Source organism: Chamaea fasciata, unplaced genomic scaffold (genome assembly GCF_029207755.1).
Source record: "Chamaea fasciata isolate MVZ Bird 193981 ecotype frontalis unplaced genomic scaffold, bChaFas1.0.hap1 SCAF_11, whole genome shotgun sequence".
NCBI lineage: Eukaryota > Metazoa > Chordata > Aves > Passeriformes > Sylviidae > Chamaea > Chamaea fasciata.
The window spans coordinates 17,297,313-17,314,274 of NW_027094096.1; the positions used below are offsets into that span (position 1 = coordinate 17,297,313).

Consider the following 16,962-nt stretch of genomic DNA (forward strand, 5'->3'; position numbering starts at 1 on the left):
CACCCAGCTGGGTCACTCCCAGTGCTGGGGAGCAGAGAGACCAGCGAAGGACATACTGGGCCGTCTGTCACCGGGGCCGGCTTCTCCAGGGCCCAAGAAGTTTCATATACATGGACAAAACGCAAATGCTGAGCGGATGCACTCATGGATACTCCTGGCCATTCCCTCTCCGGTGCGACCCCACACTGTCACATGCCACCGTGTGCCACGTGTCCGGGAGTGGGACAGGGGCCGTGTGCCGCAGCGGAGGGCTCAGGCCGAGCGCTCCGCGGGCCGTGCCCTCAGGAACAGCCCCGCCGGGCGTGGCGGGAACGGCGCGCGTGCGAGTGCTGCCCCCTGGCGGCCGCGCCCCCCCTCCGACCATTTGCCGCCGGGCGCCGCGTGCGGCTCCAAAATGGCCGATGGCGACCACACAGGGCACACGAAGCCCGCACCCCTCCCGATGAAGCCGCCTCAGACACCACTGGTTTAGTTCTAGCCACAGGGAATGACCTTTGGCAAACGGCTTGATAGCGGGAAGCCAGGGAGAAGTGGCCACAGCAGCATGAGCAGCTGCGAAGGCTCAGCAGGGCAGGCAGGGTCCTAGGAAGCTGGGACAGTCTGTGACCACAGCCAGAGCTGGAGGTCACCGGCACGGGCCTAATTCCAAACGCCAGGGCAGGACCGTTCAGCAGGGCAGGGGTACTAGTCCTTCAGGACCCTGTGCCAGAAGGCTCAGCTACACAGCCCGCTCTCTGTACCCGTGTTTTCTGCACCCACCGGTCTGGCAAAACCACGTACTCCAACAGCTGCCACTGCAGGGCAGCAGCCCAAGCCTGGCTAGAAAAACTGGCCACAGTGGCCACTGAGGCCCTTCACCCCCAGGATGGGGCCTGACCCAGTGGGAGGAAAGGCAGCAGGCCTGAGTTTGATTAAAAAAACCAGCCACTTATCCCAAACTCCAGTTTATGTATTTGCTTTGTACTTAAGAGGCAAGAGGAGACCACTTGGAATGAAGCACAAGACAAAATGCCTGTAGGAGAGAGCAACTGAAATGCAGGGCCTTAGTACAAGATCTGATTTACTTTGTTTAAAAAGAAAGTAGAAAAGCAATAGGCTAGCAAGCACCATCACAGCATCTTCAGTTGAACAAAAATAATAAAATACGGTTGTGGTTACAGAGCTTACCTCGACCATCATATTCTTCTCCCCTACTGCCTAACACAGCACACATACATTGCTGGGAGCTCACACAGGCTAGAGTAAAGCAGGACAGAAGCTCCTGCTGTGACACAGGCTAGAGTAAAGCAGGACAGAAGCTCCTGCTGTGACACCAGTGACCTCTAACCCAAAGAGGGAAAGCTACATACAGCCTGCTCCTCACACCCTGGTTTCATTTAGTGGCAGAGAAGTAACACCAACCAGTTTAGGTCCTTTAATCTGTCCAGGACAGGGTGCTGAAGCACAAATGATAAAACATTCTGCATTTTTACAGCAAAAATGCTACAGAAGTTTATAGGAAAAAAAAAATTTTTTGTACATGGGTAAAACATTATAAATTCAAGACAACTCACAGACAAGGGGTAAATTCCCACATCTACCACTCTTTGTTTTAAAAAGTTCATTTGAACAGGCAAGCAGTCAAAATGGCTTGCTCTCTCTTCCTTGAAATGAAAATTTTATCTTCCAAGTGGCTCACAGTACTGCTTCGCTTCTTGGAATGTCCTCCGAAGGCTCCGCCAAGATCAAAGGAGAATAAAAACCCCCGGAGTCCTTTCAGATAGTCTTGGAGAGCAGGAGAAGGGAAAGGAAAGGGAAAGTTTATTCAAATTTGATCTTCTTCCCTTGCGGCTTGTGATCTCCACCTCCTCCTCTGCCTCCTCGGAAGCCACCTCCTCTACCTAGAAAGAAAATTATTGTAAAAAACCAGAGTTACCACTACAGTATTTATTATATATATCCATATATATATATGCACACAAATATATTGCAGTGGTATATCTATACCACTGCCCTTCCAAACCCATCCTGGCACAGGACAGAAAATAAATTTACATCCAATGCTCTGTGGTAGCTCCACACCATAACCTCAAGAATGGCTTTGGGCTCATCTCTGAGCACACCCCCCCTTTCAACAGCAGTGTTTGCTTCCTCTTACCTCCAAATCCACCTCTGCCACCACCTCTGCCACCAAAGCCGCCTCCTCTTCCTCCTCGGCCACCTCCTCGGCCACCACGACCACCAAATCCACCGCCACGCTGAAAGTCACCCTTTGGCTTGGCAAAATCGAGGATCACTTTGTTTCCATCTATCTCTCCATCTTCCATGGCTTCTTTAGCTGCTTTGGCATCTTCTGCAGAGCTGAAGTCCACAAACCCAAATCTAGGAAACAGGTTACAAGAGCGAGTGAGCCACATTCCACGAGCTGCAGCACCACCTACAGGTTCCCGACAGAAATGCTTTCGGAATCAAACACTTCTGCATCCCACAGGATGTGTCACTTGTAGGACAGCAGTGGCCAATCACAATCGATGGAACTCCACTGTGAGTTTGCCAGTACTGAACAGTTAATTTTCTTCTCGTGCGAATCCATCAGCTGCCACGGAGATTTATCGGCAGGAAGGAGCTCATTGAGAAGAGGTGAGAAGTAAACACATGCTGCCCTCCACCAGTGGACCCAAAGCTGTGTGTTCTCTGCTCCTACCCTATTTAGCAGTTTCATAGAACCACCCACATGAGCATAAGAAACACCCTGCATTGCAGATATCAGCTAAAGTGAGGTGCTCGGCAGCACCTGAACCTAGCTCAGGTGATGTTTAACCCACCCTTTAGATGATCCAGTGTCTCTGTCTGTGACTATTCTTGCACTTATTGAGCCTTCAAATGATTCTCTTAACGTCTCCTCTGTGGTGTCCTCCGAAAGGCCTCTGACAAACAATGTTTTGCTTTGCTCTGTGAAAAGGGAACACATTCAGAACTCATTCAGACTGAGCAAGGCAACCTTCAGCCTCGTAACATCACATCCAGCTTGCCTTATGGGCTCTCAGAACAGCTCTCAGGGATAAACGGGTTGTTTTTAAGGAACAACTGAGGCACCTGAAATCCATGAAAACCTTTTCAGGACTGCAGTTAGAGCCTGACATCAAAGGATTTCCATCAGACAACCTGATACTGCCAAATTAAGTTTGCCCTGCTCCCTTTTTTAAAATAGATGCCTGCACCTTTTTAACACTGATAATAACTGTACAGACACTGCCGGATCAGCACTTGACTATCTAGAGGAATTTGACAACAGTTTCATCAGCATTTCAGATAATCAGTCATCATATCCAGCACACTTGCTTAAAATGTTTGGCATGGTTTTTTGGGTTTTTTTTTTTTTTTTTTTTTTTTAAATTCAGCCCAAGATTTGCCTGGATGGTGCCCTCCTGCCACAGCTGGAGATCAAACATGAAACACTTACGACTGAATCCTCCTCGTGCGTTTGCGTTCCCTTTCTGCCACGATGGTGAACTGAATTCCAGTCTGATTGTTCTGCCTTCGATCTCTGTGTTGTTACAGGAATTCAATGCCTCTCTGGCATCCTCAGCTGTGGCAAAATCTACAAATGCATACCTGTGTGGAGAGAAGATTCCAGTCAGCCTGGGATCAACAAGGGATTCCTGGAGGCAAGTCATTTGCAATGCCAGCCAGGGGGTCAAAAGAAAGGCACAACATACCCCTTAGGCCTGCCCTGGTTGTTCTGTGGCACCTTGATGGAAGAAGCTTTCTTAAACACTTCTTGGAGAGTCTCTTCTGTAGCAGCATATGACAGGTTGTTGACAATTAGGGTCTTCGACTCTCCTACAGGGAAAAGTCAGTGCTGTTTAGTGCAAGTTTGAAGAAGGAGAGCTCTCTTCATCTAGTTACCACTATGCCAAAGTGTAATACTTGTTGCCCTTTCCTAACCTCAAGGTGAGGCACAAAGCCAAATCCAAACTTGTTTTATTTACTGAGACCAGTTGCCCTGCCTTGTCTGAAACATGCAGTAGAGACATAAAATGCATAGGATGCAGAGCACGAGTCAGGCAAAAGGTCTGGTATCTTAATTTTCTTGCAGTATTTTAAGTTGCCATACCCCCAGGAACTTCTGAAACAAGTGGAAATGAATCCTGAATGTCATCTGTATCCATGGTATCAGCATGGAAAGTACCTTTCTGATGTTCTTGCTGGCTCTTTTCGCCAGTGAAGTCAATGACCACTGCACGACCCTCAATTTCTGTGCCCTGCTTCTCCTCCATAGCTTTGTTTGCCTCAGCTTCTGTTTTAAATTCAACGTAGGCCATCCTACAGCACAAAAGAGAACGTAAGAAAACACCTCCTTCCAGGAATGACAAAGTTTGAGAACGAGGGGGAGAAAGGCGTAAAAGAAAAAAGCTGCAAAAAGTAGGACAACTAATGCAGCAGCAGGCTCCTTAAGGCAGCCAAAGGACATGTAAGCTCATCAGAATATGCCAACAGCTAAAGCAACAGCAAACACACCACAGTCCTCTCAGCTACACACCCTTTGCTGGTCCCATCCTTGTTCATCACTATCCGGACTTCCAGCGCATTTTCAAACACCTCCTTGATTTCATCCTCGGTTATGCGGTAGGGCAGGTTCTTCAAAAACAGCGTTCTGGCATCTCTCTCTGCAAAGACAAAGTTACTTTCAGGTCACCAGCTAAAAATCCCTCCTCATCCACAATGCCAGTTCAGTGAGACTTATCAAGTTCATCCAGCAAACATTCATTCTATCAGAAGTTGCAAAAGCAACTGTAACAGAAGTTAATGAAACTACTGTACTTCTCTTAAGGGCATCAAGTTCAAAAACCAGGTTCTAAAGCATTAAAAAGAAACACATTTCTTCCTCTGTGCTCCCAATATGCACTATTTCTTGGGATCACATTTGCAGATATTCCAGTCTGAACTTATATATCTGTATGTAAGCATTTTCAAAACTCTTTATTGGGCCGTACCTTTCTTGTTTTCTTTCATAGTTTCTTTGCTCTTTGCTTTTTCTAGTTTTATTTCCAAACCCATTAACTTCTTTCCATTCATTTGGAGAGCTTTATCCAGATCCTCAGCAGATGAGAAGTCCACATAGCCAAAACGCCTGAAAGAACAGCATCCTTGAGATTTCAGCTGATCCATCTCTGGCAGCAGAGACCATAAACAGAAATCCAACACCAGAGAGGCCCCTGCTGGTCAAGTTCCAGGCAATGTTAAATCCTCATCACTACCAAGCAACCACCCCAGCACCTTATGGGGAACCAGCACCAGCACACTTGCACTCCCCTCTGAAAAAATTAGTGCCATATATAAGAAACAAGGAGCAAAATTTTACTGATGACCTCACCTGGAAGCACCAATTCTGACATCTAAAACTTCAATATTCTTCTTCCCAAAGAATTCTCTGAGGCCAGTCTTCAGTTCTTCAAATTCCTTGGTGCTGACCAAATTTCCAACAAATACAGAGAAAGCTGAGTTGGGCCCTTTAAAAGAAAAGATAATAAAGTGGGACATTTTTAAAGCAGCTTTTAAAACTGGGAGTCAGACTCCAGACAGCTTTAGCACATCAGTTTTTGCTCAAAAGTGACATCATATTTCAGTATTAAGTCCCTTATAATCATCATTTGTGCTGGGAAACCCCACCCTTGACATCCTGGACCTTCAGAGTTACATTCCTCATGCAACAGAGTCCAATCACAGTCCAACAAACAAGCATAATTTGAGGATACCACACCACTTACCATCTGTTTTCTTTTTCTTGGGCTCTGGTGCACTTTTATTGGCCATTTCTTTCTTCCTCTTTCCAGGTGCTTCCTTGACAGGTTCTGCGACAGAAAACAAAACAATGCTGAAAAATACAGAACTTTTCCGACATTGAATCAACACAGGAGCAATAATCTTTACACCAGTCGTACACAAGACCTTCTCTTGTCACTCAGCAGCTGCTCCTCAGCACAAAGGACCATTATAGCACATTTTTGCTCAAGTATCTTTCCTGTTTTTAGAGTTACGGTCTCAAAAACATGGAAACTCACTTTCATCCTCACTTTCTTCCTCTTCATCCTCCTCCTCTTCATCGTCATCCTCCTCATCATCTTCCTCATCTTCAGATTCTGCTGCCTTGGCTTTCACTGGTGCAGCCTTGGCTGGAGTGGTTTTCTTCACTGGAACAGGGGCTGTGTCCATGGCTTCGTCTTCAGACTCTGAAACAAGACGAGCAAAGTATTCAGACAGTTCCATGTTAAGCCTGTTTTGAAACTAAAAAAACCAAAATGCTCTTAGGCAAAAGGTTTCTCATGCCTCCTTAAGTTTCTACGTTCTCAGGAAAAAAGTTTAATGCAGTTAATGTTCACAAAAATTGCCTCTCTCCCTCGAGTTTTACTGCATTAAAAGAAAAAAACAAACCAATACCTGTTCGCCAACAGTAAGTTTTACTAACAATAGCGAAATTAACACCCATTCAGCAATATGGACAACAGCAATCAGCTAAAACCAGCTGAGCACACACTGCCTCACTCCCACAATCCATTTAGTTACATCCCTCCCCCAGCTCCCTGCAAGTGTTTAATAATAAACATCTTATACCATCGTCTTCTTCCTCATCCTCATCATCATCCTCTTCATCCTCATCCTCCTCCTCAGACTCCTGCTTTGCTGGCACAGGTGCAGGCTTTTTGGCTGGTACTGCAGCAGGTTTTTTGGCTGCAGGCTTCACAGGCATTGGTGGTTCCTCTTCCTCATCTGCACCAACAGTACAAGTCTTTATTAACTAAGGTTCAATGAATGAGTGGTATAGGTAAAAAGTACTTAGAGCTTCCCAAAATTTTGTCCAAGTGTTCAGGAAAGAGCGATCAAGAAACTAGGAGACGCTTTACAGGCTGTGTGTAAGGCAGCTACAGCCCAAGCTCTCGTCCAAACCTCACCCACTGCCCACCACTCATTCAAAACCCCTCTTTAATCAATGAAACATTTCCCCCCATATTAAAATCAAACAAATACTTTAATTCCATAGGTACTCATATTTAATGACTTGATTGAACCAGCTTTATGCATATTTCAAAAGTAACTTACCAGAATCTTCTTCCTCATCCTCCTCATCATCATCGTCTTCATCATCTTCATCATCGTCTTCTTCACTCTCCTCCTTCTTGGCATTCTTTCCATTTTTTGCTCCTTTGATTGGGACAGCAGCCTTTTTAGGAGTTGGAGCAACAGCCTTTTTGGGCTGTGGAGTAGCTACAACCTTCTTTGCAGGTGTAATTGCCTTTTTTGCAGGAGTAGCAACTTTTTTTGCAGGAGTTGCAGCCTTCTTGGCTGGTGTAACAGCAACTTTTTGTGGTTTCTTCTGGGGGATCATCTGAAAGACACATTAGTGTAAGACTCATCCTGGCCTGTTTAAGCTACCATTACTTCACTATCGGACAAACATATGGCAACTGAAATCTAAAGCATATCCTTCTGACAGTTTCTGTTAAGTTACCTCAAATACCCACGCTGATGAATCAATAAAACTCCAACAAAGATTTTTTATGCTTTCAAAAGCCTACTTATACAACATCAAAGCACCTCTAAATTCTCTGGTCCTGACCCAAGTCCAGTGATGTCTAATAGCATTCAGCATCTTGGAATTCCTACACTTGCACATTATCTGCATGTGACAAATCTCATATTGCTCATTATTAGGGTAATTTAGTACCCACTTGCTTATCAGCTTTAAGACTCCAGCAGTACTTCCAGAAGCATGGAAGTACAAACTTAGCAGTTGAGCTATTTTTCCCCACGTTGTTTCGGCTTTATAAAATCCAGTTTACTCTTTAGCCACAGTTTAGTGAGGTACATCGACAGTTTATTAATGTCCTGTTACAGTGTAACCCACAACCCTCATGACACTTCTGTAACACGTGCATCCTTTTGACTCCATCTCTAGATTAATCACCTCTTCTCCGCTGCTTTCCTCTAGGTCAGAGGACTCCTCTTCCTCACTTTCCTCGAACTTTTTCGGGGGAGGAGCCATTTTTTTCTGTTTAACCTGATTCTTCGGGGTCTGAAAGAGAGTGTGACCAGCCACGTTTAGCTTCCATGCTCACCCGGGTCGCCTGCGAGCGCTCGCTCCGGCAGGCAATTGTCCCCCAACACGTGGCCGCCCTCCGGCCCTCGCGGCGCTCAAGGGGCCGCCCGGGGGTTGCGGGGTCGCTCCCGCCGGTGTGTGGGGCCTTCCCGGGGCCGCGGGGCCTTCCCGGGAGCGCCGCGCGCCCCCACGTGCTCGCTGTCCCCGCGCCCCACGTGGCCGCACTGTGACGTAGCCCCGCCCCCCATCCCGCGCGCGCTCGCACGCGGGGCCCACCCGCGCCCCTCACACACACAGACCCCGCACCCGGCACCCCGCCGCCCTGTCCCCTCCCGCCCCGCGCCCCCGCCGGCGGCCGCCACACGGAGAGGAGCGGAACGGGGGGGGCTTGAAACCGCTGCCTCCGGGCCCGCGGCCCCTCCCCTCGCCGCCATCTTCACGGCGAGGGAAAGGAGGCCTGGAGCCACCGCGCGGCCTGAGCTCACGGCGGAGAGAAGGCGGCCCGGCTCCCTCCCCGATACTCCGCCATCCGCACCCACCCGCCCCGTCATGGCGGGATCGGCCCGCTGCCCGCTCGGCGGCTGCGCCCCGACGCCCTTACCTTAGTGATCTTCACCATGATGGCGGCGGTGCCTGACGGCGCAGGGGCGGCGGCCGGGCTGTGTCGGGAGTGGGGCGGGCGCGTCCGGCGGGGCGGCGGCGCGGGGGGAATCGGGCCGCGGGCGGGCGGCGGGAGCGGCGGGGACGCGCGGGTGGCCGGGCCGGGCACTGACACGAAAGAACGAGCGCGCGCCCCTTCCGCCCCCTTTCCTAGCCCCGCGTCAGGCCCCGCCCCCACCGCCCCCGCCCCGGCCAATCGCCGCGCTCGCCGCGCCGACCGACCAATCGCAGCCCCCGCCCCTCGAGCCGCTGAGCCAATCGCCGGCGCTCTGCCATCAGCCAACCGGAGGGCGCGTTACAGCCCCGGGGCCGTGCGGCGGGGGGCGAGCGCGGGGGGACGCACCGCCCGCCCGGGAGGACTCGGCGTTAGCCAATGGGACGGAGGCAGCTCGGCGCCTGCGCGCTGATTGGGCGGCGGGGCCGGGCCAAGGGAGGCACGTGGCGGGCGGCGGCCACGTGGTGGGGCCGGGCGGGGGTCCCGGGGCCTCGCCGGTGCCGGAAAGGCTCTGCCATTGCCCGGCAATCCCGGCTGTCTGGGCTGGGTCCTGCGGCAGCTCGGCGCCCGGCGTGGAATTCTGCCCGAGCACGCTTTTGCCTTCGGCTTTGGGACTGGGTTCGCCCCAGCGCTGTCTTTGCCCCCCATTTCCCCGTCACCCAGCATCCCCTCCCCTACCCTCGGGAGGCACTAAGCACCCGTGGACAGCTTGAAGAAGCATCTTAGGAGCCGTAGGAGCTGGTCAGTGTGCTGCTGCTGAGGTTGCAGCTGGCACAAGAGCACTCTGCAGTTGGCGCCCTCCAGTGCATCAGGCTGGGAGAAAAGGCCCAAAGTGGAAGAAAAAAATAAGCCTGTGCTTGCCTGCCGAATGCTTTTGAACTCAGTCACAACAGGAAGACACCACCTTTCTTCCTGTGGAGTTTTTCTTCGGTGGCTATAAAGTAGGGGTAGAAATTACCCCAGGGTAGAAGCAGCACCCCTGTTTCACTTGTCACTCTGCTGGAAGGGCTGAGTGCTGCCTTACTCCTGCCTGACACAGAGTGCCCTCCAGTGCTGGGGTTTACCCGCATCTTTATGTCCCCTACCACTTCAAACTGGGCATTCAGCCAGTTCCTGGGGGCTCCTGACTCAGGCATGGGTGATTCTAGCAGTTTGCCCTTTGAAGGCCTACTTGAGACAAGCACCTGACTTGGGGAACACGAGATCCTAGTGAGCCCTAGAATAAAAATGCAGACTCTCAATGACTGCTGTCCTACACGGCCCTGATGCCCTTGAGGGGACACCACAGGATTGTTCAGTGCCACCTGAAACAAGGGACACCCTGTGAGTGAGGCAATATCCCTGACTGCTAGGCTGTCCTAGTGCCTCTTTCTCCTCTGCTGGGTGAGGAGAGGCAGTTTCCAGGCAAGCTGAGTCATAGTTAAGGGAACGTGCTCACTGGGAGGTGATGGGATCTATCAGCCTTTCCAGGAGTAAGCCAAGCCTGTGGAGTGCCTGCCACCATCAGCCAGAATGGGGAGGGAAGGAACTGGAACAGCTGGGACTGCCCATGTCCCAGCCCTAGTCACATACATGCAGGCAGATGGGGATCCCACTTGGGAAAACCCCTTGCGTAGGGCAGCTGGACTCTCACTGTGAAAAACCAATATCTGGCTCTTGTCCCACTGTGTGCTGCAGGAGCTGTCCCCAAGTGGGGACACTGCATGGGGGAAACAGTGACACACACCAAGCGTGGCCCAAGGGGATGCAGAATGATGGAATGGAGGACAGAGAGACCTGAAAGTGATTTTTAACTGTCTGAAGCAAGAGCTGATTGCACTCTCTTCGCCATGCATGTGGTGCAATAAAATTGTGTACCATGATTGCCTGAACAGCTCTGCTGCCTGTGCTGGGGCTGGCCTTGGTTCCTCTCAGTGCTGTGGGAGGCTGGTTTGCCATGAGAAAGATGCAACTGTTGCTTTAGCCAGGGGCAGTTTTGGCAGCTGGGACACTGCATGTGTCCAGTAACAGTGCCAGCGGTGGGATCTGCAAAGGGCTGGGCTGGCAGCTGGCCAGTCTTGGTTCCCAACCCTGGCAGAAGACATCTCAGTATGGCCTGTGTTCTGTCTCTTTCCCCAGCAGTGTGTTGGAAGGTTGTCCTTGCCTCCGGCACCTCTGAGGCTGCAGCAGAACCCAGCGTTTGGAGGAAGGAGCACAGCACCCTGAGCAGAGTAGTGAGAGCCAGTGCTGCCCACAGGGCTGTGTAAATCCATGCTCCGTGTCAATCCATGCCCTGTATCAATCTATGCACTGTGTTAATCCATGTTCCATGTCAATCCATATACTGTGTTATCCACGCACCATTGAGCAGGTCTGGATATGGCCCAACCCTGGCAGCTGCTGTTATGGCCAGAAAGGGCCCAGGATGCTGCAGGGAGGAAAGTAGCCAGGATATTGCAGATGCCAGTGTTTAAGCTGGGCTATTCCCGGTATCCCACGTGTGGCCAGGATTTCCACTCAGCCCCAGCAGTGGGCAGGAGAACAGACACTTGCCAGAGTGGAGCAAGGCCAGTCTTTTTCTGGGACACATCACATTGCAGGTCTGTCCCAGTGGCATAGCACAGCCCAGCTCCTCTGCAGGCAGCTCCAGGAATTTCAAGGCCGAGGGAAGTCTCACTGAGAGGCATCAGTGAGAAGGGTAATTTGGCCAGAAGAGCAGGTTTAACAGCTCTATTTGTGCAGTAAATATACTTTAGGTCCTTTTCTGGCTGTCTCTTGTTGTAGCAGTCTGTGACTTGGGAGTGTTGATCTAATTTCACAGATAAAGGGAATTCAGCTGGTTCAGTGGAGACCCCAGGAGGGATTTGCCATGGATTCTCAGTTCCTGGCATAGCAGACACTCACCCCTGTGCTTTTTCCAAGCCTTGCAGCGCTGGGAACACCTTACCCAGCTGCTGCTGCCCAGAGCTGAGGGGGACCTGGGCTGCGAGGCAAACGCGGCTGCCCAAAAGCCAGGAAAATTGGGTGGCCAGCTCGAGGGGGAACCCTGCAGGAATCACAGATGAGGTGAGTGAGTGTCCCCAAACGGCCTGTTCAGCCTGTGGCCGGTCGCGGCTGCGTGTTTCCACTAGATGGTGACAAAAGGCTGCCTGTCCCCAGCGAGAGCCCGCGGGGACACCCGGCTCCCCCGAAAGCGCTTCCCCGGGTGCAGCTGAGCGGGACATCCTGCCCTGCCTGCTGCGTAGTTCCCAGGAGATCCCGGGACGCGTTTGATACTCGCCCGGATATAAGCAGCAGCCAAATGGAGTCGGAAGAGGAGAAATTTTACCTGTGGCTGGTGCAGGCTGCCAAAAATTTGTCTGCTGCCAAAAAATTTGTCAGGGATCTCCAGCAGACACCCCGTGGGTGCTCAAAGAAGAGGGAAACGTGCTAGAAAAGCAATCAAACGTGTCCCTGAGTGCCCTAGCCTGACATCACCTGGTATGTGGTCTGAGCAGTGGCCCAATATGTGCCATGGTAAAGGTGACAGCGAAAAAAAACCCCAAAAAAACACTATAAAAGCAAATTTACAAATCCCAGGTCTAGGTGCTGCTCAAAACCTTTTGAACAACCCTGTGTCTCACTGAAAAAATCCTTTTGCCCCCTTGGTGCCCACCTCACCCCATCACGCTACTCCTATGCCAGCAGGTTCCACAGCTGATGGATGGTGACCCAGCAGCACCAAGCACTCCGGGCTTGTCCTCTCTCTTCCCAACTGCACAGTTCCCCAGGCCCTGATTAATGAAGGACAGCAAATGAGATGGGACTGTGTAGTAGTCTAATTAAGTCTTTTCTTCATTATCCCCCTGTCTGTGCCAAGAGGAGAGTCCTCAAGGGTGATGAGTATGAAGAGGGTGCAGGGCTTGCTGTGACAAATGGCACTTAATTCAAGTAGCCACAGAAAAGTGCACATCCTCTGCCTTGAAATGGGCAGCTTGGGACACACTGGCCTGCAGAGATGAAAGTCAGCAGCGCCTGGCAGAGTCCGGGATTTCTTCTCTGGGAAGCATCCTTTCTTGAGGTGGGATGCTGCAAGAATTTGCATGGGGCCCTGGAGCCAGGCATACCCATACTCTGGCAGATGCTGTAACCCAGGACATCCTTGTGCCATTTCCTGGGGTTCACAGACAAGGAAACCTAGGTGTGACTCTCACAGGGAGTTTTGTACATGCGGATTTAGTCTCCACATGACCTCCAAGTATTCCTTGTAGTGATCATTTCTGGTACACTGCACAGAAAAAGAGGGTTTCTTTTCCCAGAAGGAGCCAATTCCCCTAAGATGTCCTTTCTGGCAGGCCAGTTCCTCTCCCCAACGCCCCTTGCCTGGAGCTGGCGCCAGGATCTTGTGGTCTGCCTGTGAGACCCCAGCAAGCCCACACAGCCTCCCAGCCAGGTGCACTCCCCTCTGGATCTGCTCAGCAGGAGAACAAGTGCAGCCCCAGTAAAAAAGGATGTGTGAGAGAAAAGTGCAGTAGGTGTAAGATAAAGACAAACCAAGATTGGGAGATGTGGAGCAATTTGGGTGGTGAGAGGAGACCTTGGGAGCACGTTTCTCTCTCCATTGGAGTAGAGAAACTCCAAGTGGAGGAAGTCAGTGAGATGGGAATAGGCAGGCATTTTGAAGCAATGCATGCAAATCCTTCATAACCCAGGGGAAGTCAGTCTGGAGAGAAGCTACAGGTGATCCCAGTTTAGCAATGCCAGGCCAGCAGCCAGAGCACGTCACAGTCCCATACAACTGCACATCTTCCTGCATTGCCCTGCAACATTTTGGGAAGGCTTTTAGGGACCTTTGTGGAGACAGCCCGGAGGGGGAAGCTCCTCTTTGCATGGGCATTTCTCTGCATCCTACTCACCTCCCAGAGCTGGGGCAATAGGGAATAAGATCCAGACAAGCACTGGGTCTCCAGGGATGGCTGTGAAGACATCCAAGTAAAACATCTGCACACTCTTGTGGCTCAGCACATCTGCCCCTTGGTACAGCCCCACGGAGCAGTGACCTGGGCCTTTGTATCTGTCTGTTCACGTTTTACCTGCTGGAAGCTCCCTGTGCTCCCAGGCCTGTGTTGGGCTATTTCCATTTCCCGGCAGCTCCTGGGCACACGGCCAGGGGAAGGCAGACGCTCTGCCTGGAACAAACCCAAACCAGGGATTTTTTTTTTCTTCTTTTCCTTCTCAATTAAAAAAAAAAAATTAAATCTTTGTTGAGTTTAAACTGGAAAAGCAGGAGTCTCTCTCAACTCCCCTGCTGAGGTCACCAGTTTGATCCCCATTTGGACCATTCACTTAAGAATTGAACTCAATGATCTTTGTGGGTCCTTTCCAACTCAGAAGATTCTGTGATATCAAAGTTTACTTTTGTGTTTGTGTCTGAGTGAGGGGGTGAGCTCATCCCTGCTTGGGAGCCACATGCACCCATCACTCAGAAAGGGCAGTGAGCAGCATGCCCTGTGTCCTTACCTCTAGGAGCAGAACAGAGCCAAGTAACGTCAGGGAGAGCAGAGCCACACACACACACACACACGTCCCCAGTATAACAGGTCCCAGCCTCTGCCAAGGAGCAAGAGCCAAAGCTGCTCTAGGAAACAGGCATCAGTGCCAGTGGGAAGTGCTGGCTGGCTTCTTAAGCTCGGTGGGAAATGTTCCATCATTTCCCCGGAGAGCTTTTGTCCTGTGTTCTCCCAGCTAAAGTTGCCCACTGAGCCCCATCCATGCAGTTTGCAAAGCCCCTGTCCCAACTTGCTTCTGTGAGGGAACAGCCACTCCAAGGGCTGTCATGGTTGCAGGGTCCAGCCATGGGCTGAGTTTTTTGGAAGGGGTTACTTTGCACTTGACTGTTCCTGCAGAGCTGAAGTGGCCTGGGCAGGTGTCAAGGTGTACTGACCACCTGTGAACCTGGGAAAGGTCAGAGCTAGGGCATCAGGGAGACTGAGCCCATCCAGATTTCACCATCCATCTGCCCCCCTGCAGCAAGCTCTGTGAAAAGGAGGTTAAAAGTAAGAGCTGAAGGTACTTTTCCAGCCCAGCCCATTCTCAGCCTGTTTGTGCCTCATCCCAACAGCATACTGGACTGTTTCACTTACCAGCTCTCACCACAGAAATTCCCACTTGCAGGATGTGAGATGAAACCACTGCTTTGAAACTTCCCAGGACCATAGTTAAAAATAAGACTCAGAGCAATAATTTCCCCACTGTTGGTGCCTCAGACCTGAAAAACCTACTCCTGAATGACCCAGTGGTGTCTCATTTAGCTGGGCAAGCTGCGATCATGATGTCTGCATCTTGGGAGGGAGGCGAGAACATGGTTTCTTGGGGAAAAGTCCTCTCCTTCCCATCTTGTACAAGCCATCAGCTCATCTCCATCTGTACCAAATGGCAGAGGAAGCTTAAAGAACTCTGAAAATTGCACTGAAAATTACACTGCATCTCTCCTGTTCGGTTTTAATTGTAGAGCAAAGAAAGAAGCCCATCGATTCATCCCGCTGGGTAATTAAATGCTTAATGCTATTGACTATAAAGACATTATGGTCCAGCAGCCCAACACTAATGCATTAATAATCGCTCATATCATGGCAAGGAAGCGGCATGAGCTGCTCCTGAGGAACACGATAGTTACGTGGGATGGGAGCACGTAGTGAAAAACCTCAACTCCTGCAGGTTGTCACAACATTAATTGTGACAACCTGCAGGAGGGAGAGCTTTGCCCAGGGAGCAGGGGAACAGGGAGGGGCTACAAGGACCACGGAGGAGGGGGCTGCCCTTACCCCAGGGAAGCCCCCCTGGCCGTGAGAGGGGAGTCTGGGCTCTGAGCATCAGTGCTGCCCCTAGCACAGCTCTAGGATGTTGTCAGCCATGGGATCAGGAAGATGAATCTGAGCTGTACAACCCTTTTATAACAAACCATGGCAAAGGCATGAGAATGTCAGCCCACCTCCTGCCGGGCTTTACATTCCCAATAATTAGCTGTCTGCTTTAGCATATTTATTATGCACATGATGTGGAGCACAGGGCAGAGCCTACACATTGCCTGGGATTAAGCACATAAGAGTGAGCTGAGTGAGCACTGCTCCAAGCTGGAGAGGCCAATTTGCTTGCTGGGAGAAGCAGAGTCTACCCTCAGAACGTGATGTGCTGGTGGCTACTGCACACTTCCTCAGGGGGCTCTCACCCAGTGAAGGATGGAGGCTGCACTGCCTCCCACCTGCAGGGACCTCAGAGCCCAGCACGTGGCAGGAATCCCATGTCCCCTGGACAGGGGGGGATGCTCAAGGGCCATTTCTAGAAGATGGAGGAAGGAAGGACCTGCAGCATCATGCAGGCAGAGCAACCCTTTTCAAGACCATCCTGTGCTGAGTTCTTTTCCACCTCCCCAGGATTGAGGCGTTGCCCCTCCAGCCATGGCACGCTGGGTTACCCCACCTGCAACCACTTCAGGGACAGAACAGATATGGGCTAAAAAGCCACGAGAGGCAAAATTTCCACCTAAGCTTTCAAACCCACATCAGCAACCCCCTGCCCAAGGATAAGGGTAGCCCACACAGCCCTTCCTGACCTCCAGCATGAAAACCAAAAGCACTTGCGATTTTCTCTGAGCAAATCCAAGTAAAGATCAAGCAGTCAAACCCTTATTTGATTTGTTTTTCTGGTGGCTCTGCCACTGTTTGCCTTCATTACTTTCTCTGCCCTATGCCACAGTCCAATAATGCAGCATCTGCCCAATCAAAGGTCCATGAATATAATTTACAAGTCGTTGGCACCTTATGCCTTGTCTGGGATGGCAGTCTCCCTGGGTACACTGCCAATTGGAAAAAGTGTGGATTTTACAGTCATTCTCAGTGGGGTAAATAACCTCTGAGCACTGTTTGCAGTTTGATTCATCTTTGTGAGGTTGCAATTCTCCCAAACATTTGATTCATGGCTTGAAATTGAACCTCTTTAAGTATATTTCTTAACGGAGTCTTTAAAAAGAAATAAGCCTGGAAAGAAAGAGAAGGGAAGGTGCTTGCTTACAGACCCAGGGATGAGGAAGAAGGTGCCTCTGGTGCTTTGGATATACCTGAAGGGGAATATTGAGCCAGGGGAGAAGGAGCACTGGTACTCCCAGTGTCCCACCTCCCCAGGAAAGGCAGCCCTGACTGGGTGAGCATTTACACTAAAAAAGCCTTTCTGAGGCTTAGAACACACACCTGTGTTGGTACATATATGTGTATAA

General features: G+C 50.8%; 1 protein-coding gene and 2 non-coding genes across 3 annotated transcripts; all 3 read right to left on the reverse strand.

The window, feature by feature from the left end:
* Positions 1–1,400: 1,400 nt before the first annotated feature.
* NCL (nucleolin) lies at positions 1,401–8,904 on the reverse strand. The gene is made up of 15 exons (XM_066193430.1): positions 8,679–8,904; positions 7,946–8,053; positions 7,081–7,366; positions 6,595–6,750; positions 6,045–6,212; positions 5,751–5,834; positions 5,357–5,492; positions 4,977–5,113; positions 4,523–4,649; positions 4,172–4,305; positions 3,699–3,822; positions 3,443–3,594; positions 2,805–2,931; positions 2,138–2,361; positions 1,401–1,880 (listed from the first exon to the last, which is right to left on the reverse strand). The coding sequence occupies exons 1-15, from the start codon at positions 8,694–8,696 to the stop codon at positions 1,801–1,803; spliced, it is 2,061 nt and encodes a 686-aa protein (XP_066049527.1). The 5' UTR covers positions 8,697–8,904; the 3' UTR covers positions 1,401–1,800.
* On the reverse strand, positions 3,235–3,311 carry LOC136295582 (small nucleolar RNA SNORD20). The gene has a single exon (XR_010722706.1). It is a non-coding gene; the product is annotated as a small nucleolar RNA SNORD20 (small nucleolar RNA).
* Positions 5,571–5,640, reverse strand: LOC136295580 (small nucleolar RNA SNORD82). Its single transcript, XR_010722704.1, has one exon. It is a non-coding gene; the product is annotated as a small nucleolar RNA SNORD82 (small nucleolar RNA).
* Positions 8,905–16,962: the final 8,058 nt, after the last annotated feature.